Source organism: Pongo pygmaeus, chromosome 2 (assembly GCF_028885625.2).
Source record: "Pongo pygmaeus isolate AG05252 chromosome 2, NHGRI_mPonPyg2-v2.0_pri, whole genome shotgun sequence".
NCBI classification, from domain to species: domain Eukaryota; kingdom Metazoa; phylum Chordata; class Mammalia; order Primates; family Hominidae; genus Pongo; species Pongo pygmaeus.
Window position 1 is genome coordinate 115,395,039 of NC_085930.1, and position 22,385 is coordinate 115,417,423.

At 43.7% G+C, this 22,385-nt stretch overlaps 1 protein-coding gene across 28 annotated transcripts in view; it reads right to left on the minus strand.

The window, feature by feature from the left end:
• Window positions 1–21,708, minus strand: part of SLC22A14 (solute carrier family 22 member 14) — a 37,786-nt gene extending 16,078 nt beyond the window's left edge. For 5 of the 28 annotated variants that reach the window (XM_054480406.2, XM_054480394.2, XM_054480387.2 and 2 more), the window contains exon 1: window positions 20,797–20,863. Coding sequence is in view for 5 of the 28 variants with exons in the window: in XM_054480401.2 (XP_054336376.1) it covers window positions 20,683–20,721 (39 nt within the window). In the remaining 23 variants the exon portion in view is untranslated. Of the gene's footprint in view, window positions 1–11,475; window positions 11,592–20,569; window positions 20,867–21,631 lie in introns of those variants that run through there. The other 23 variants (XM_054480407.2, XM_054480396.2, XM_054480404.1 and 20 more) reach the window with 17 other exon arrangements.
• Window positions 21,709–22,385: the final 677 nt, after the last annotated feature.

Sequence of the window (22,385 nt, forward strand, 5' to 3'; positions counted from 1 at the left end):
CTAAAGAAAGTAAAGGAAGAAGGTAGTAAAGTTAAGACAAAAATAAAGGAACTAGAAACAAAAGTATAAGAAAGGGAATCAACAAAGTTCAAAATTAGTTCCTTGAATAGATTAATAAGATAGACAAAACTTTAGTGAAATTATGTAAAAAATAAAATAAAAAAGAAGATACAAAGAAGTCTTTTATATATGCAAAAAGGAATATACAGATATAGCAAGACTGAAAATATTAACTGGATACTAACATCAACTTTATGCCAATGAATTTAAAAACTTAGGTGAATTAAATTTCTAAAACAAAATTACTCAAAACAGATTTAAGAATAAATAGAAAGTCTTAAAAGTTCTATAATGACTGAATTAAAGTAGAAGTAAAAAAATCTTCCCACAAAGGAAGTCCAATTTATATAATTTTTTTTCAGGGAATAGACAACGATATATACTCCCAAAGAATTTTAACTTTGATAGCACAACTAGAAAATAACAGTACAAAAAGGAAATCACAGATACATTTCATTCATAAAAATGGATGCAAAAAACTCTAAATACAATATTAGTAAATCAAATTTAATAGTACATTAAGAGAAAAATATATCACAGTAAAGACAGTTTTATTTTATCTTTGAGACAGTGTCTCACTTGGTCACCTAGGCTAGGGTGCAGTGGCACAGTCTCGGCTCACAGCAGCCTTGACCTCCCAGGCTCAAGCAATCTTCCCACCTCAGCCTCCTTGAGTAGCTGAGACTACAGGTGCACCCACCACACCCGGCTAATTTTTATATTTTTTATAGAGATGAGGTCTTGTTATGTTGCCCAGGTTGGTCTGAAACTCCTGAACTCAAGCAATCTGCTTGCCTTGGCAATCTGCCACCATGCACGGCCAGTTAAAAACAGTTTTAACCAGAAATGCAAAGATGGTTTTACTATTAGAAAATATAAATATATATACATATATATACATATATATATGTATATATATATACACTTTTTTTTGTTTGAGACAGAGTCTCACTCTTGTCACCCAGGCTGGAGTGCAATGATGCCATCTCAGCTCACTGCAACCTCCACCTCCTGGGTTTAAGCAATTCTCCTGCCTCAGCCTCCTGAGTAGCTGGGATTACAGGCATGCATCACCACGCCTGGCTAATTTTTGTATTTTTTAGTAGAGATGGGGTTTCACCGTGTTGGCCAGGCTGGTCTTGAACTCCTGACCTTGGGTGATCTGCCCACCCTGGCCTCCCAAAGTGCTGGGATTACAGGCACCTGAGCCACTGTGCCTGGCCTAGATAATATATAAATACTTATATTTATATAAGTAATAGATCAATACTTAATAGATCAATGGAGAAAACCATATGATCATGTTTATAGATGCAGAAAACGCATTTGATAAAATTCAACAATTTGTGGTTTTTAAAGAAAAATCCTAAGAAAAATAAGAAATTTAATAACAAAAAAACTATCCCCTCCACACAAAAAAAAATCCTAAAAAGGAAACATTAAAAGCATCCCTTTTAAAATCAGAGAGAAGACAAAGATGCCCACAATTACTTATTTGACATTATACTGGTGGCCCTAGCCAGTGCAATGAGATAAGAAAGAGAAACTAAAGACGTAAAGATTGAAAAGAAAATAAAACCCCAAAGAATCTACAGAGAATTAGAAACAATAGGAGAGCTTAGCAAGGTAACTGCGTATAATGTGAATATATAAAAGTCAACTGCATTTCTGTAAACCCAAAACAATTAGAAAATATAATTTGTAAAAGTATGCCATTCAATGAAAAAAATCTTCAAACTCACTCAAAATTTGCTGAAATGCTAATTACAGCATTACTGTGACAACATTTCTCACCTATCACATTGGCACATTTTGTTGATGAGGCTGTGGGGAAACAAGCTCTTTCATACATTGCTGATGGGAATGCAAACTGGCACAACCTTTCTGAAGGACAATTTGGCAATACCTGATATGAAAGAACGAGTTAACCCAGACACCCTGATTTGTTTACGTCTTGCACATGTTCAGAAAGGACTGCTTGAGTGATTAGTCTTTGGCTGGCTTCTGGAATTGAACTTTTGGAGTGTTCCCTGTGCTACCATTAAGAGTGTTTGGGGCCAGGTGCAGTGGCTCATGCCTGTAATCCCAGCATTTGGGGAGGCTGAGGTGGGGGAAATGCCTGAGGCCAGGAGTTCAAGACCAGCCTAGGCAGTATAGCAAGACCCACTCCCCATCTCTAAAAAAACAAACAAAAAAATTAGCCAGGCATGGTGGAATATACTTGTAGTCCTAGCCCCCTGGGTGGTTGAGCCACTCCTGATAGCTTGAGCCCAGGAGTTTAAGGCTGCAGGGTGCAGACCTTATCTCTAAAAAAATGTTTAAAAAGAGTGTTTGGCATGCTTGGAACCTTGAACCACATTGTACCAGCTTGTCTAGATAGCTTATGCCTTATGCTGAACATCTTTCCTTCTTGGGGCTGACATTGGGCAATGCAGTTTCAGTAATTACAGTTAAATCATGAAGGCACTGTGTGGCTTCATGTTCAACCCCCAATAACAATGCTGGGCTCTTAGGCTCAGGGAGATTCCCTGGCAGAAAGACTTCACACATGTTGCTGCAGTTCATTGTTGGGGCAGTAAGGGCTTCCCATGTACTTTCATTGGGAGAAGATGGGAAGATAGTACCCAGTATCATCTAGACTCCACCCAATGTGCCTTTTCCCTTTATTGACCTTGCATTGTACCCTTTTGTTGCAATAAATTGTAGCAGTGTGTATAATAACATTTTTTTTTGAGATGAAGTCTTACTATGTCCCCCAGACTGGAGTGCAGTGGTGTGATCTTGGCTCACTTCAACTTCCGCCTCCCAGGTTCAAGTGATGCTCCTGCCTCAGGCTCCCGAGTAGCTGGGACAACAGGCACACACCACCACACCCAGCTAATTTTTGTATTTTTGGTAGATATAGAGTTTTATCATATTGGCCAGGGTGGTCTTGAACTCCTGATCTTAGGTGATCCGCCCACCTTGGCCTCCCTAAATGCTGTGATTACAGGCGTGAGCCACTGCACCCAGCCCTAGAATAACTTTTGAGGCCCATGAATGCTTCTGGTGAATTGCAGAGCCTGGGAGCAGTCTTACAGACCACTGATACACTTAAAAAACTATGTATACACTTATTTTTTGATTTAGCAATCCCACTTTGGGAATTTACACACTTCCAACAGTAAGAAAATACATGTGTACAAGGTTATTCACACTGCATCATTGATTGTATCACAAAATATTGGGAAAAAACCTAAATATCCATATACATAGGAGACTGGTTGAATAAACAGTGGTATAGCCACTCAGTGCAATACTAGAACTGGCGCAGTGCCTCACACCTGTAATCCCAGCACTTTGGGAGGCTGAGGCAGGAGGATTGCTTGAGCCCAGGAGTTCAACACCAGCCTAGCCAACAAAATAAGACCCATCTCTACAAAATATAAAATAATTAACCAGGTGTAGTGATGCATGCTGTTAGTTCCAGCTACTTGGGAGGCTAAAGCAGGAGGGTCACTTGAGCCCAGGAGATTGAAGCTGCCATGAGCTATGAATGCTCCACTGCCCTCCAGCCTGGGCGATAGGGTGAGACCATCTCAAAAATAAAAAAGTGACATTATGCAGCTGTAAAAAAGAATGAGGAAAATGTCTATTCATTGATATGGAATGATTTCCAGACCATATTGGTAAGTGAAGAAAGCAAAATGCTCGAGTATCTCTAGTAAGCTGCTCTTCATGTAATAAAAGGGGATATAAGAATATACATGTATCTGCTCATTTGTGAAAAAAATACAGGAGGATAAGTCACAAACTAATGAGACTAATTATCTCTGAGGGTGAGTGGGTGGGAATGGGTGAAAATAATGAGGGAATGGAATGGGGTAGACGGGATGGGAGGGGAGGGACTGTTCTCTGAGTATAGCTTTTTGTGTAATTCTGATTTTAGAATCTTAGTAAGGTTTCACATACACCCCATCCCCAAATAAGTAATTAACTAAAACCAACCAGTACAAAGAAGTAATCCAAACAGCAGCAAATAAACCTAATGTGATACAAATAAACATCATAACTGCATTGAAGAGGATGGGGAAGGAAAGGACTAATCTAAGTAACTGAAAAATAGCATATCGACTACATATTGTAAACCTAAAGATGAAAAGAACTGTACACAAGTATTGTTACCCTAGTTAGTGAATTTGTTTCTCACAGAGATGGATTTGCAGTTCTGAAACTATGTGTATACTATATTTAAGCAAATAAGTAACTATATTGTAGATAATAAGAGCTAGGTTTTTGTCAGAGAAAGGAGTTACAATAAAGGACAGGGGAAGCTGGGCACAGTGGCTCACACCTGTAATCCCAGCACTTTGGAGGCCAAGGCAGGTGGATCACCTGAGGTCAGGAGTTCAAGACCAGCCTGGCCAACATGTTGAAACCCTGTCTCTACTAAAAAATACAAAAACTAGCTGGATATGGCGGCACCTGCCGGTAATCCCAGCTACTCCAGAAGCTGAGGCAGAGAATTGCTTGAACCCAGGAGGCAGAGGTTGCAGTGAGCTGAGATGGCGCCACTGCCTGGGTGACAGAGCAAGACTCCATCTAAAACACACACACACACACACACACACACACACAAGACGGGGAAGACTAGAATGAAGACAGTGGTGTTGGATTGGAACCAAAGGTACCAGAATGAACTCATGATAGATAGATAGATAGATAGATGTGTGTGCAAGTCTATTTTCTAGCTCTGTCCACTAGATGGCCTAGAAAAAATAACAGCTTAGTAGCAATGAGCACACCTAGTACTCAGATCTTGGTTCCTAAATAAAAGAACCAGGGTTTGTTGGAGAAATGGTTGATTCCAGGGTTGGAGCAGGGACAGTACAAGATGATTATAAAATATCTTGTGGTGCCAGAAAGCAAGAAAGCACCCTAAAATGATGGGAGCACATCAAAAGAACACAGGAGCCAAACTGAAGTTGTCCCCAGTGGACAAATCTGGGACAATTTTAGCAACAAAATAAATAATGATAGTAATATGTTATAACCCATAGAATAAATATGAGTCCATAATGATATAAATAAATAACTGAATAAATAAGTAGTATCAAAGGGACAGCTCTTCTTTACTGTAGAATCCCACAGTAATAAGTGTAGAAAAAATGATGAAAATTCAAAAATCAACATTTGGCAAGCACCAGTTATAATTGTTACAGGCAAGAATCATTGATGAATATTAAAATTAGAGGATGAAAATATGAGAAACAGATAATTACATAATATCAGAGTGTGTCTCACTATAAGGTACTTATCATTTACAAAGGGGAAAATAATAACTTCATAGTGAAGAAATTTGGCAGATACCATTTTAACCAAGTAATCAAAATTAAAATCACCAGTAATGGGACATGATGACATCATACACCCCTGCATATGATGTACTAAGGGAACAACAGCACTTCTGAGGTATTCTTGCCAGAAATACATGCCTTAATATAATCATAAGAAAACACCAAACAAGGCTGGGTGGGGAAGGGAGAGCATCAGGAAGAATAGCTAATGGATGCTGGGCTTAATACTTAGGTGATGGGTTGATCCATGCAGCAAACCACCATGGGACACATTTACCTGTGTAACAAATCTGCACATCCTGCACGTGTACCCCTGAACTTAAAATAAAAGTGGAAGAAAATTTAAAAAAAAAAATCCCACCACCAAACAGATTTAGGGGCATTCTACAAAATAACTGCCTAGTACTTTTCAAGTATTAAAGCATGAAAAAGGCTGACGAACTTTCCCAGACTGTAGGAGACTAAGAAGACATTGAGAGACAGGACTAGCTGGATTTTCTAGGCTGACTGAGAATCCCTAAGCCTAGCTGGGAAGGTGACCACATCCACCTTTAAACACAGGGCTTGCAACTTAGCTCACACCCAACCAAACAGGTAGTAAAGAGAGCTCACTAAAATGCTAATTAGGCAAAACCAGGAGGTAAAGAAATAGCCAATCATCTATTTCCTGAGAGCACAGAGGGAGGGAAAATCATCAGGATATAAACCCAGGCATTCGAGCTGGCAATGGCTACCCACTTCGGGTCCCCTCCCATTTTATGGGAGCTCTGTTTTCACTCTATTAAATCTTGCAACTGCACACTCTTCTGGTCCGTGTTTGTTACAGCTCGAGCTGAGCTTTTGCTCGCTGTCCACCACTGCTGTTTGTCGCCATCACAGACCCACCACTGATTTCCACCCCTCCGGATCTGGCAGGGTGTCTGCTGTGCTCCTGATCCAGCAAGGTGCCCATTGCCATTCCGGATTAGGCTAAAGGCTTGCCATTGTTCCTGCACGGCTAAGTGCCCGGGTTCATCCTAATCAAGCTGAACACTAGTCGCTGAGTTCCACGGCTCTCTTCCATGACTCATAGCTTCTAATAGAGCTGTGACACTCACCGCATGGCCCAAGATTCCATTCCTTGGAATCTGTGAGGCCAAGAACCCCAAGTCAGAGAACAAGAGGCTTGCTACCATATTGGAAGCAGCCTGCCACCATCTTGGAAGTGGCCTGCAACCATCTTGGGAGCTCTGGAAGCAATGACCCCCTGGTAACATTTTGGCAACCACAAAGGGATCTCCAAAGCGGTGAGTAATATTGGACTACTTTTGCTTGCTATTCTGTCCTATCATTCCTTAGAATTGGAGGAAAATACCAGGCACCTGTCAGCCGGTTAAAAATGATTAGCATGCCCGCTGGACTTAAGACTCAGGTGTGAGACTGTCTGGGGAAGCGCTTTCTAACAACCCCCAATCCTTCTGGCTTGGGAACGTTGGTCTGCCTGGAACCAGCTTCCACTTTCAATTTTCCTGGGGAAGCCGAGGGCTGACTAGAGGCAGAAAGCTGTCATCCCAAACTCCAAGCGTTAGCCAGTTGATATCATGGTACAGCCAGAAGTTTCTATTCAACAGTTGCCCATGCGTGTGCCCCTACCTTTCCTTCTGACTCATACCTCCTGGGTCCCGACCACGACTTTCTTGAAAGTGTAGCCCCAAAATTCTCCTTACCTCTGAATTTACTTCCTCTGATCCCTGCCTCCTAGGTACTAATGGTTCAGACTTTCATTTCCTCTAGCAAGTTGTATCTTCAAAGGGATCTAAGGAAGCTCTAGGCTGCATCCTTAGGCATCTAGGCTATAAACTCAGGGAGTCTTGTCCCTGGTGTCCCTCCTGATTTAGGTATATAGCTCTCGACATGGGCAGTTATGTGAGACCCATTCCCCACCATCCTTGCCAGGGCCCCAAGTTTGTAAATGGCTAAGAGAAGAGAGAGAGGAGACAGAGAGAGAGACAGACAGAGACAGAGAGCAGAGAGACAGAGAGGAGAGAGAGAGACAGGAGAAAGAGGCAGAGAGACAAAGAGGGAGTCAAAGAGAGAAAGAAAGAGAAAGATAGAAATAGTAAAACAAACAAACAAAAAAACCCAGTGTGCCCTACACCTTTAAAAGACAGGGTAAATTTAAAACCTATAATTGATAATTGAAGGTCTTCTCCATGACCCTATAACACTCCAATACTACCTTGTTGTCAGTGTAAACAAGGACGTAGCCTGAAAACACTGAGACCACTGACAACCCATAGCCTTCCTATCAAAAATCCTTAATCCAGTAACCCACGGATGGCCCAAATGCATTCAATCTGTAGCAGTAACTGCTTTGCTAACAGAAGAAAGTAGAAAAGTAACTTTTAGAGGAAACCTCATTGTGAGCACACAATTATTCTAAGTCAAAAAAGCAAAAAGGTAGCTTACTAACTCAAAAATCTTAAAGTATGGGGCTATTCTGTTAGAAAAAGGTAATTTAACACCAACCACTGATAATTCCCTTAACCCAGCAGATTTCCTAACAGGGGATTTAAATCTTAATTACCGCACAAAGATCTGACCAGACCTAGGAGGAACTCCCTTCAGGACAGGACAATAGATGGTTTCTCCCAGGTGATTGAGAAAAAAACCACAATGGGTATTCAGTAATTGATAAGGAGACTCTTGTGGAAGCAGAGTCAGGAGAATTGCCTAATAATTGGTCTGCTCAAACGTTGGATCTGTTTGCACTCAGCCAAGCCTTGAAGTACTTACAGAATCAAAAAACTTTATCTCAATCCTGACTCAAAAGGTTACCTACACCCTCTCTGAAATGAATTTGCATAAGAACTGTTTATGAGAATGCATCTCGATGGGGCAAACTGGGTTGTTATGAAATACTCAGGAGCCCAGCCCAGCTCTAGGACTCACCCCTGAGCACAAAGGCAATGTTGGGCATGCTGGTAAAGTACCACTAGAATCCAGCAGCCTGGACCCCTTTCTTTGTGGTCAAGAAAGGCAGGAAAACAGGTGCAGGACTGCTACATTGGTGAGCATAACTAATCCGATAAGCAGAGGTCCATGGGTGGTTACGCACCCTGGAAAGGAATAAGCATTAGGACCATAGAGGATGCTCTAGGACTAATGCTCATCAGAAAATGACTAGGGGTGCTGGCATCCCTATGTTCTTTTTTCAGATGGGAAACATTCCCCCCAAGGCAAAAACACCCCTAAGATGTATTCTGGAGAATTGGGACCAATTTGACCCTCAGATGCTAAGAAAGAAACGACTTATTTTCTTCTGCAGTACCGCCTGGCCACGATATCCTCTTCAAGAGAAACCTGCCTTCCTGAGGGAAGTATAAATTATAACACCATCTTACAGCTAGACCCCTTTTGTAGAAAAGAAGGCAAATGGAGTGAAGTGCCATATGTACAAACTTTCTTTTCATTAACAGACAACTCACAATTATGTAAAAAGTGTGATTTATGCCCTACAGGAAGCCCTCGGAGTCTACTTCCCTACCCTGGCGTCCCCCTGACTCCTTCCCCAACTAATAAGAACCCCCCTTCAACCCAAATGGTCCAAAAGGAGATAAACAAAGGGGTAAACAATGAACCAAAGAGTGCCAATATTCCCCTATTATGCCCCCTCCAAGCAGTAGGAGGAGGAGAATTCAGCCCAGCCAGAGTGCCTGTACCTTTTTCTCTCTCATACTTATAGCAAATTAAAATAGACCTACGTAAATTCTCAGATAACCCTGATGGCTATATTGATGTTTTACAAGGGTCAGGACAATCCTTTGATCTGACATGGAGAGATATAATGTTACTGCTAAATCTGACATTAACCCCAAATGAGAGAAGTGCCGCCATAACTGCAGCCCGTGAGTTTGGCGATCTCTGGTATCTCAGTCAGGTCAATGATAGGATGACAACAGAGGAAAGAACAATTCCCCACAGACCAGCAGGCAGTTCCCAGTGTAGACCCTCACTGGGACACAGAATCAGAACATGGAAATTGGTGCCGCAGACATTTGCTAACTTGCGTGCTAGAAGGACTAAGGAAAACTAGGAAGGAGCCTATGAATTACTCAATGATGTCCACTATAACACAGGGAAAGGAAGAAAATCCTACTGCCTTTCTGGAGAGACTAAGGGAGGCATTGAGGAAGTATACCTCCCTGTCACCTGGCTCTATTGAAGGCCAACTAATCTTAAAGGATAAGTTTATCACTCAGTCAGCTGCAGACATTAGAAAAAAACTTCAAAAGCCTGCCTTAGGCCCGGAGCAAAACTTAAAAACCCTATTGAACTTGGCAACCTCAGTTTTTTATAATAGAGATCAGGAGGAGCAGGTGGAATGGGACAAATGGGATTTAAAAAAAGGCCGCCGCTTTAGTCACGGCCCTCAGGCAAGTGAACTTTGGAGGCTCTGGAAAAGGGAAAGCCTGGGCAAATCGAATGCCTAATAAGGCTTGCTTCCCATGTGGTTTACAAGGACACTTTAAGAAAGATTGTCCGAATAGAAATAAGCCGCCCCCTTGTCCATGCCCCTTATGTCAAGGGAATCACTGGAAGGCCCACTGCCCCAGGGGACAAAGGTCCTCTGAGTCAGAAGCCATTAACCAGATGATCCAGCAGCAGGACTGAGGGTTCCCGGGGCAAACGCCAGCCCATGCCATCACCCTCACAGAGCCCTGGATATGCTTGACCATTGAGGGCTAGGAGGTTAACTGTCTCCTGGACACTGGCACAGCCTTCTCAGTCTTACTCTCCTGTCCTGGACAACTGTCCTCTAGATCTGTCACTATCCGAGGGGTCCTAGGACAGCCAGTCACTAGATACTTCTCCCAGCCACTAAGTTGTGACTGGGGAACTTTACTCTTTTCACATGCTTGTCTAATTATGCCTGCAAGCCCCATTTCCTTGTTAGGGGGAGACATTCTAGCAAAAGCAGGAGCCATTATACACCTGAACATAGGAGAAGGAGCACTCATTTGTTGTCCCCTGCTTGAGGAAGGAATTAATCCTCAAGTCTGGGCAACAGAAGGACAATATGGACAAGCAAAGAATTCCTGTCCTGTTCAAATTAAAGAATTCTGCCTCCTTTCCCTACCAAAGGCAGTAACCCCTTAGACATGAGACCCAACAAGGACTCCAAAAAATTGTTAAGGACCTAAAAGCCCAAGGCCTAGTAAAACCATGCAATAGCCCCTGCAATACTCCAATTTTAGGAGTACAGAAACCCAACAGACAGTGGAGGTTAGTGCAGGATCTCAGGATTATCAATGAGGCTGTTGTCCCTCTATACCCAGCTATACCTAACCTTTATACTCTGCTTTCCCAAATACCAGAGGAAGCAGAATGGTTTACAGTCCTGGACCTTAAGGATGCCTTTTTCTGCATCCCTGTACATCCTGAATCTCAATTCTTGTTTGCCTTTGAAGATCCTTCAAACCCAACATCTCAACTCACCTGGACTGTTTTACCCCAAGAGTTCAGGGATAGCCCCCATCTATTTGGCCAGGCATTAGCCCAAGACTTGAGCCAGTTCTCATACCTGGACACTCTTGTCCTTTGGTACGTGGATGATTTACTTTTAGCCACCCGTTCAGAAACCTTGTGCCATCAAGCCACCCAAGTGCTCTTCAATTTCCTTGCCACCTGTGGCTACAAGTTTTCCAAACCAAAGGCTAGCTCTGCTCACAGCAGGTTAAATACTTAAGGCTAAAATTATCCAAAGGCACCAGGACCCTCAGTGAAAAATGTATCCAGCCTATACTGGCTTTTCCTCATCCCAAAACCCTAAAGCAACTAAGAGAGTTCCTTGGCATAACAGGCTTCTGCCGAATATGGATTCCCAGGTACGGCAAAATAGCCAAGCCATTATATACACTAATTAAGGAAACTCAAAAAGCCAATACCCATTTAGTAAGATGGACACCTGAAGCAGAAGCATCTTTCCAAGCCCTAAAGAAGGCCCTAACCCAAGCCCCAGTGTTAAGCTTGCCAACGGGGCAAGACTTTTCTTTATATGTCACAGAAAAAAAACAGGAATAGCTCTAGGAGTCCTTACACAGGTCCAAGGGATCAGCTTGCATCCCGTGGCACACCTCAGTAAGGAAATTGATGTAGTGGCAAAAGGTTGGCCTCATTGTTTATGGGTAGTGGCAGCAGTAGCAGTCCTAGTATCTGAAGCAGTTAAAATAATACAGGGAAGAGATATTACTGTGTGGACATCTCATGATATAAATGGCATACTCACTGCTAAAGGAGACTTGTGGCTGTCAGACAACCTTTTGCTTAAATATCAGGCTCTATTACTTGAAGGGCCAGTGCTGCGACTGCGCACTTGTGGAACTCTTAACCCAGCCACAGTTCTTCCAGACAATGAAGATAGAACATAACTGCCAACAGGTGATTGCTCAAACCTACGCTGCTCAAGGGGACCTTCTAGAGGTTCCCTTGGCTGATCCTGACCTCAATTTGTATACTGATGGAAGTTCCTTTGTAGAAAAAGGACTTCGAAAAGTGGGGTATGCAGTGATCAGTAATAATGAAATACTTGAAAGTAATCCCCTCACTCCAGGAACTAGCGCTCAGCTGGCAAAACTAATAGCCCTCACTTTGGCACTAAAATGAGGAGAAGGAAAAAGGGTAAATATATATACACACTCTAAGTATGCTTGCCTAGTCCTCTATGCCCATGCAGCAATATGGAGAGAGAGGAAATTCCGAACTTCTGAGGGAACACCTATCAAACATCAGGAAGCCACTAGGGGATTATTATTGGCTGTACAGAAACCTAAAGAGGTGGCAGTCTTACACTGCCAGGTTCATCAGAAAGGAAAGGAAAAGGAAATAGAAGGGAACCGCCAAGCAGATATTGAAGCCAAAAGAGCCACAAAGCAGGACCCTTCATTAAAAATGCTTATAGAAGGACCCCTAGTATGGGGTAATCCCCTCTGGGAAACCAAGCCCCAGTACTCAACAGGAGAAATAGAATAGGGAACCTCATGAGGACGTAGTTTCCTCCCCTCAGGATGGCTAGCCAACGAAGAAGGAAAAATACTTTTGCCTGCAGCTAACCAAAGAAAATTACTTAAAATCCTTCACCAAACCTTTCACTTAGGCATTGATAGCACCCATCAGATGGCCAAATTATTGTTTACTGGACCAGGCCTTTTTAAAACTGTCAAGCAGATAGTCAGGGCCTGTAAAGTGTGCCAAAGAAATAATCCCCTACACTGCAGGCCATACATTTCAATCCCTGTCTTTTTAACCTCCTTGTTAAGTTTGTCTCTTCCAGAATCAAAGCTGTAAAACTATAAATCGATCTTCAAATGGAGCTCCAGATGCAGTCCATGACTAAGATCTACCATGGACCCCTGGACTGGCCTGCTAGCCCACGCTCCAATGTTGATGACATTGAAGGCACCCCTCCCAAGGAAATCTCAACTGCATGACCCCTACTACGCCCCAATTCAGCAGCAAGCAGTTAGAGCGGTCATCGGCCAACCTCCCCAACAGCACTTGAGTTTTCCTGTTGAGAGGGGGAACTGAGAGACAGGACTAGCTGGATTTCCCAGGCCAACTAAGAATCCCTAAGCCTATCTGGGAAGGTGACCACATTCACCTTTAAACATGGGGCTTGCAACTTAGCTCACACCCAACTAATCAGGTAGTAAGGAGAGTTCACTAAAATGCTAATTAGGCAAAAACAGGAGGTAAAGAAATAGCCAATCATCTATTGCCTGAGAGCACAGCAGGAGGGACAATGATCAGGATATAAACTCAGGCATTCAAGCCAGCAACAGCTACCCCCTTCGGGTCCCCTCCCTTTGTATGGGAGCTCTGTTTTCACTGTATAAAATCTTGCAATTGCACACTCTTCTGGTCCGTGTTTGTTACAGCTCAAGCTAAGCTTTCGCTCGCCATCCACCACTGCTGTTTGTCGCTGTTGCAGACCCACCGCTGACTTCCACCCCTCCGGATCTGGCAGGGTGTCTGCTGTGCTCCTGATCCAGCGAGGCACCCATTGCCGCTCCGGATCAGGCTAAAGGCTTGCCATTGTTCCTGCATGGCTAAGTGCCTGGGTTCATTCTGATTGAGCTGAACACTAGTAGCTGGGTTTCATGGTTCTCTTCTGTGACCCACGGCTTCTAATAGAGCTATAACACTCACCGCATGGCCCAAGATTCCATTCCTTAGAATCCTTGAGGCCAAGAGCCCCAGGTCAGAGAACAAGAGGCTTGCTGCCATCTTGGAAGCGGCCCGCCACCATCTTGGGAGCTCTGGAAGCAAGGACCCCATGGGTAACAACATGACAACGAATCACAGTGTGGGATCCTGGATTGGATCTCAGACTGGGAAAAGAACGTTAGTGGGAGAACTGGCCAAGTTCAAGGTTCAAGTTAGGTCTATAGATTAGTTAATAGTATCGTGTCAGTGTTAATTTTCTGGGTTAGATAAGTAAGATGCCAACATTAGGGGAATCTGGGTGTAGAAGGAATGGGAAGTCTGTGTTCATTTTTTTGCAATTTTTTTTTTTTTTTTTGTAGAGATAGAGTCACACTCTGTCACCCAGGTTGGATTGCAGTGACACAATCATAGCTCACTGCAGCTGAACTCCTGGGCTTAGGTGCCTTTCTGTCTCAGCCTTCAGAGAAGCTATGTCTATAGGTGTGTGCCACCATGCAGGGCTAATTTTTTTATTTTTTGTAGAGATCAGGTCTCACTTTGTTGCCCAGGATGGTCTTGAACTTCTGGCCTCAAGTGATCCTCCCATCTTGGTCTCCCAAAGTTCTGGGATTACTGGCATGAGCCACTGTGCCCAGCCTTACAACTTTTGTTAAAACCCTAAAATCATTTCAAACTAAGATGATTTTTAAAAACGGGAAACTTTAAAAGATACCATTTATAATATTGAAATATAGATTAGGAATAATCTAACAAACTACATACAAGACACCCACTAGGATGACTATTATTAATTTTTTTAATCATTTCAAACTAACATGATTTTTAAAAATGGGAAACTTTAAAAGATGCCATTTATAATATTGAAATATAGATTAGAAACAATCTAACAAAATATGTACAAGACACCCATTACGATGACTGTTATTAATTTTTTAAAAGAAAAGGAAACAAATGGTGAAGATGTGGAGAAATTCGAACCCTTTTGTATTGGAATGTAAAATGGTGTAGCCACTATGGAAAACAGTATGATGGTCCCAAAAAAATTAAAAATAGGAGTACCATTTGATCCAACAATCTAATTCTGGGTACATACACAAAAGAATTGAAAGCAGGAGCTCGAACAGATTTGTACACCCATGTTCACAGCAGCATTGTTCACAATAGACAAAAGGTGGGAACAACACAAATGTCCATGGATGGATGAATGGATAAAGAAAGTGTGGTATATACATACAATGGAATATGGATCAGCCTTAAAAATGAATAAAATTATAATACATGTTACAGTATGAACGAACCTTGAAAACATTCTGCTAAGTGAAATACCAAATCACAAAAGGACATATATGATTACACTTATATGAGGTACCTAGTCAAATTCATAGACACAGAAAATAGAATGGTGGTTACCAGGGACTGAAGGAGGAGGAAAAGGGGAGTTATTATGTAGTAGGTACAGAATTTCAGTTTGGGAAAATGAAATAGTTCCGGAGATGAATGGTAGTGAAGGTTGCACAATGATGTGAATTACTTAATGCCACTGAACTGTACACTTAACAATGGTTAAGATGTTAAATTTTGTGTTGTGTATATATTACCACATTTTAAAAAATCGTTTAAAAATATGTGCAAGACCTATGTGTAAAATAATGATAAAACGTACAGAAATATATGAAGAAAGAAAAGTAAATGTAGAGCTATCTCATGGTCATGAATAAAAGTTGTCAATTCTCCATATTGATCTGTAGATTCAATACAACTCTAGTCAAAATCCAAAAGGTATTTTTTATAAAATTATTTTTGGCAAGAAGATTCTAAAATGTATATTGAAGGACAAAGTGTATAAATACCTAAGAAAATTCTGAAGAATAATAAGAATGATGTGCCCTGCAAATTATCAAAATTTATTATAAAGTTATATGAATTAATGAGAATATGCCAACATAGAAATAGCTAATAGAAAGCCCAGAAATATATCCATGCAAACATAAAGTTTTGATATCTGAGAGGGGAGTGGCATGATAGGTCAGTAAATAGAAAAATAAATTAAAATTAGATTCTTCACATCATAAACAAAAATTCCAGCCCTATTAAGGCCTTAAATTTCAAGAACAACACTTTTAATAGAAAATATAAGGGAATCTACTTCTGACTTTCAGGTGAGGAAGGATTTCCTAATCAAGACACAAAAACTATGCTGTTTTGTGCTAACCATAAAATTTTAAATTTATAAATTTGACTACAGGTATATAAGAATGTATAAAATGTAGTATATTTATACAGTGAAATACAATATAGCAATATTAAACTTGCCAAATTAAGCAATATAGCAGTTTTAAGCAGACAAAACTTAAAAATGAAAATCTTAAAGTGGAAAAAAACTGGACACAGCTGGAAGGAGATATTTGCGCACACACATACACACACGCACACACACACACCTATATCTGAAAAAGGACTAGGATCAAGACTATGTAAAGAGTATGTACAGAACCACAAATCAGGCCAAGCACGGTGGGTCACACCTGTAATCCCAGCACTTTGGGAGGCCGAGGTGGGTGGATCATCTGAGGTCAGGAGTTCGAGACCAGCCTGGCCAATGTGGTGAAACCCTGCCTCCAGTAAAAAAAAAATACAAAAATTAGCCAGGCATGATGGTGCACACTTGTAATCCCAGCTACTCGGGAGGCTGTGGCAGGAGAATCACCTGAACCCAGGAGGCAGAGGCTGCAGTGAGCTGAGATCTGGCTACTGCACTCTCACCTGGGCAACAGAGCAAGACTCCATCTCAAAAAAAAAACAAAAACAAAACAAAAAAAAACACAAATCAGGGCCAGGCACGGTGGCTCACGCCTGTAATCCCAGCGCTTTGGGAGGTCGAGGTGGGTGGAATCACCTGAGGTCAGGAGTTCAACACCAGACTGGCCAACATGGTGAAACCCAGTCTCTACTAAAAATACAAAAATTAGCCAGGCATGGTGGCACATGTCTGTAATCCCAGTTACTTGGGAGGCCGAGGCAGGAGAATTGCTCGAAGGAGGCAGAGGTTGCAGTGAGCCGAGGTGGTGCCATTGCACTCCAGCCTGGGCGACAGAACGACTCTGTCTAAAAAAAAAAAAAAGAAAAGAAAAATGGGCCAAAGACCTGAACAGGCATTTTACGAAGAGGAAACTCATGTGGCCTACAAACATGTGAAGTTGCTCAGCCTCTTTAATAATGAGGGAAATGCAAATCAAGACCATGGTAGGATATTTATACTCATTTGATTGACAAAACTTCAGAAGTTTTTTGTTTTTTGAGACAGTTTCGCTCTTGTTGCCTGGGCTGGAGTGCAATGGCTCAATCTTGGCTCACTGCAACCTCCACCTCCCAGGTTCAAGCAATTCTCCTGCCTCAGCCTCCCAAGTAGCTGGGATTACAGGCACGCGCTACCACGCCCCGCTAATTTTGTATTTTTAGTAGGACGGGTTTTCTCCATGTTGGTCAGGCTGGTCTTAAACTCCCAGCCTCAGGTGATCTGCCCACCTTGGCCCCCCAAAATGCTGGGATTACAGGCGTGAGCCATCATGTCTGGCCAACTTGAGAAGTTTGATAACACCAAGTGGTGGAGAAAACTACCTTGCATACATTCCTGGCAGAATTATTCATAGACCCACTTTGGAAAACAATTTGGCATTGTCTTATAAAGTTGAATATCTGTATACCTTATGATCCAGCAATGCTACTCCCAGGTATATACTCTAGGGAGCCATTTGTACATATGATCCAGGAGTTAAGCACCAAAATGTTCATGACACTTTTCAGCTGTGAAAAAAGAGCCCAAATGCACATCAATGAAAGAATGCCTAAATTGTAGTAGATTTATATAGTGGAATACAATATAGCAGTGAAAATGAAGAAGCTTCAGCTCCATCCATCAACCTATATGAGTCTCAAAAACAGGATGTTTAGTGAAAAAAGTAAGCCTCAGAAAACTGATGCTGTTTTTATAAAGTTTGGAAACAAGCACGACTAAAGAAATAATTTCAGTATGTCACGCAATAAAACCATAGATTTTTTTTAACAGCAAGGATGAAATTCAGGAAACCATGTCTGAGGGGAGACAGAGGGATGATGTCAAGGAAGAGGTGGACTGAAATAATTAGAAATGTTCTGGCGCTTTGGGTGGGTGATGGATTCACACGTGTCTGTTTTTATTTTGAAAAAATATTGTGCCCAAGGACCCTCTCCTGAAACATCCACTCCTGCTCTTCCTGCAGGGCCCCCTCCCCTCTGCTGGAGACTGATAAAGGCAGCAGTCCCCCACTGTGATGGGAGGTATCCCCTGTTTAGTGAACTTCTGCCTGCTACTACTTGCTCTTAGTATTTTCCACAGCCAAAACTCATCTTCACATTGATCATGTTAATGGCTACGGAATCTTTGTTAAGGTGCTGTTTGCTTTCATGATAGCTACTAGGCACCAGGGCTGTTTCTCACTGCTTCCTCACTATCCCAGACAACTTTTCTGTACACATTAATGTGCAGAAGGCTCTCTTTCTTCCCTGGGCTAAGGTCCAAGAAGTAGGATTGTTTATATGGCTCTTATAACATAGGCTCATAATGTCCTCCAGAAAGAGCAACCCATTTCAGAGTCCACAACAGTTCACGAGGTGTCCATTTCCTTACAGTCCCACCAGCAGCATTGGGTCTTATAATTTGTATTACTTTTCGGTCATTTTGTAGTATGATGAGACCCCTTGTCTCTGTTCTTGTGATTTTTTTTTTTTTTAATTTTGTGGGAGGCTGATCACCCACACTGTCAGGCCAGGTGTCCTTGAAGGGGACATTCTTCCATGTATTCTCACATTTCCTACACTCTGGTCCTTTGTCTCACAGGAACTTGCTCCCTAAGCACTGCAGAAGACACTGAAGCATATTGTAATGATTAGCAGAGGCATCCTTTCTAAGTTCTTCCTCTCATTTCTGCCAAGATCCCTGCAGATTCCCAGCATTCTGGGAAAGTTTCTTCAGAGAATTCTTTAGAGGACGGGCCTTGTCTGGGACACCAGGGGCCCTTTGCCTGGCTGGGGATAGCACTGTGGTGGGCCTAGAGGGCAGGGATCTGTGGGGAGGCCGAGCTGCATTCGCCAAATCTATCCCTCTTAGGCCGGCCCTGGAGGAGTGACCAACCTGGCCATCAGCTCCCATGGGGTCCTCACCTGGGCATGTTACCAAGCTGCCCTGCTAGCTCTAGCCAAGGCTAGGGCCACTTTCAGAAGCCACCACGAGCCCCTCACTCTACTATTGGACAGGGTGGACAGGGATGGAGAAGAGCTCACTGTCTGCTTGAGGAGAAGTTCCCTTTCCCTCTTGGGCCCCTAGTTTTCTACCAGTCACACTAGGGGGCTGCCTCCTTCTCAGACTGCGACTGCTGTTCCATAATCCAGGGAAGAGGTCTCCAGCTCATCGTCCACGGGACAAATCCAGCCTGCAGACACATTTCCCTTGGCTAGCCCATTTGATGCTCACTGTATCTTGGAATGTGATTTAACTGCCTAAAGTTGATTTCACATAAATGCATCATTTTCTTTTTGAAGTTTGGCCAATGGGACAGCATTCCCATCTGGCAACAATTAGCAAACCTGAGCAGGGGCCCCTCCTTTAGACTGAGAGTCTGCTCTGTTTTTTGTTATTATTGTTGTTGCTGTTATTTGTTCGTTTGTTTTTGAGACAGAATCTTGGTCTGTCACCCAGGCTGGAATGTGGTGGTGTGATCTCGGCTTACTGCACCCTCTGCTTCCTGGGTTCAAGTGATTCTCCTGGCTCAGCCTCCCAAGTAGCTGGTACTACAGGTGCAAGCCACCACCCTGGCTAATTTTTGTATTTTTAGTAGAGATGGGGTTTCACCATGTTGGCCAGGCTGGTCTCGAACTCCTGACCTCAAGTGATCTTCCCGCCTCGGCCTCCCAAAGTGCTGGGATTACAGGCGTGAGCCACTGCACCCAGCTCCTGCTACTTCTGATGGGTGCATGCAGGAGGCCCAGCAGGGCCCGGCACCATTTCCCCTTTTCACTTGTCTTTGTCTCCTGCCTGGCCCCAAGTTCGGAATCCCTTATCTCAGCAGGATTTGGAGGTTCATAAGAGGCAGGGAACACAGAGGGAGAGCATGCTTAGATGTGTGTGTGCTGGGAGGTGGGGGAAGCTGCATAAGCGCCCCCCGGAGAGATCTATGCCTAATCCTCAGAACTCGTAAATATGTTTCCTTACATGGCAAGGGGGGCTAAAGTAGCAGATGAAGTTAAGGTTACTACTTAGCTGACTTTAAAATAGATTATCCTGGATTGTCCGGGTAGGTCCCATTAATCCCAGGATCCTTAAATGCATAAGACCCAAAGAAATGCGGCGTGAGAAAGATTTGGGCAGCCATTGGCAGCTTTGAAGACGCAAGGGGTCCCAGAGCCAAGGAATGCAGAGGCTCTAGAAGCTGGAAAAGGCAAGGAAGCAAATGAGCTCTGCCCTAGAGCCTCCAGAAAGGAAGGCAATCCTTCTGAGACCTTGATCTTAGCCTGCTGAGGCCCATTTGTTCTTCTGACCTCCAAACCATAAGGTAATAAGTCTCTGCTGTTTCAAGCCACTAAGTGTGGGCATTTGTTATAGCAGCGATAGGAAACCAATACAGGATGTATGTGTGTAAGGCTGGAGAGGATGGAGGTGGATAAAGGAGATTTTGCAGGGAGGGAGAGCCTCCGCTCTCCTCTCAGAGATGTGGCTTCTGGACCAGAGCCATCTGTACCAGCCTCCCTCTGCAGGGACCACTTCAGCATCCCCCAGCACCATCTGATACCCCAATACCCTGGAGCACTCACTCCCTCTACCCATCCCAAAGGTCTTCTGCCAGGTGGACAGGCCCCAGGCAATTGGCTCTCAATGTGCCAAAGAGGTAACTGAGGCCTGGGAGAAGCATAGCCAGGAGCAGCACTCCACCTACCGCAGGAGATGGCCAGACGCCACACCTGAGAACTCACGCTTTCTGGGAGGGCAGCCCACTCCTTCCACAGATTCCCCACAGCCAAACAGGCCCAGGCAGGCTCCTGTCCACACCTGTGCTGAGAACGCGGCTGCACAATTGCCAGGGGTCATCGTAATTTCCACCCTCCACACCCTCCCGGCCCTGCCTCCCTGGAGGCAGGACCACAAGCCAAAGCCAGGGCCCACCTGACCACAATCCAGGCCCAACCAGACCCTTGGAAGCAGAACCTTTGAGTTCCACTGGTGTCCAGGAAGTAGTGTCACAATGGGGTGGGGAGGTCCTTGGGGTGGGCTGGGAATGGTGAGGGTCAGCATTCTACTCCAGGGACACAACTGGCCGCAGCCTCCAGGGGCAAGGCAGGTCAGGAAAACTGCCACACAAACCCCCCTGCCCGTGTCTTTGTGCAGGCTGTTTCCTCCACACCAGGGCTCCACCTCCACTCTCGGAAATTCTCCTGTCCTTCCAGACATCACTCATTTATCAACTATCCTTCAAGCCTTCCTGAGCCCACAGCTGGAAATGGCTTGGCCCTACCCCACTCACCTCTGCTCTGTTTCTCCGTGACACTCCCCTGCCAACCAGCCTTGGTCAGAGCTGCCGGTGTCTGACCCATCTCCCCCATAAGCTAGAAGCCTCCTCTGCCAGATTGCAGTAACAGGGCTTCAAGCTTCATGGTTGGGGGAAGGGAGGCCAAAGTGGCAGGACAGGAAAACTAGCACAGGGCCTGGTACAAGGCAGACCATCCTTGTACCAGTACAGCATGTACTCAGGACCTCAGCAAAATTAGTACATTGCTATGGTCTAATATTTGTCCTCTCCAAAACTCATGTTGAAACTTCATCTCCAGTGTGGTAGTGTGATGGGGCCTTTAAGATGTAATTGGGTCATGAGCGTAATCTGTTAATCCATGAATCACCATTCATGGATTAGTAGATTAATGGGTTAATGAGTTATGAGAATGGGACTGGTGACTTTATAACAAGGGGAAGAAAGACAAGCTAGCTTGCTCGGTTCCCTCACCTGTGCCCCCTTGGGACGCTGCAGAGTTCCCAACAGCAAGAAGGCCCTTAACCAGATGTATCCCCTAAACCTTGGACTTCCCAGCCTCCAGAACTGTAAGAAATAAATTTCTTTTCTTTATAAATAACTCAGTTTCAAGCAGTCTGTTATAAGCCACAGAAAATGGACTAACACAGACACTTAAGACACACAAAAAAAAAATTAAAAGAATTTCATATATTTGAAAAAAAAATGAAGTATTGATCACAGGGAAACCTACTCACAGCTCTTTTGCAGTTTCCTATGGCTCAATCTTCACTTGTTTGGGGGCAGGGCACTGCAATCTTATTGGTATCTGGGGCATCAGATCCTTCCTCTTTCACCAGACCTCCCTAAGGGTGTCTGCAGGTCACCTCGGTGGTTGGTCCTAGGCCCCTCATCCCCCCTAGACTTCCCCACTCTTGAGCAGCAGCACTCTGGGGGCCAAAGGGACCAAGCAGACAGCACAGTGAGCACCCAGCAGCCATCAGTGAGACGGAAGAGCAGGGTGGGAGCACCCCTTTGTTTTGGTATGTTTTGGTTACATAAGATCCCAGAACTCAGCTGGGCATGGTGGCTCACGCCTGTAATCCCAGCACTTTGGGAGGCTGAGGCAGACGGATCACCTGAGGTCAGGAGTTCAAGACCAGCCTGGCCAACATGGCAAAACCCTGTCTCTACTAAAAATACAAAAATTAGCCCGGCACAGTGGCGCACACCTGTAATCCCAGTTACT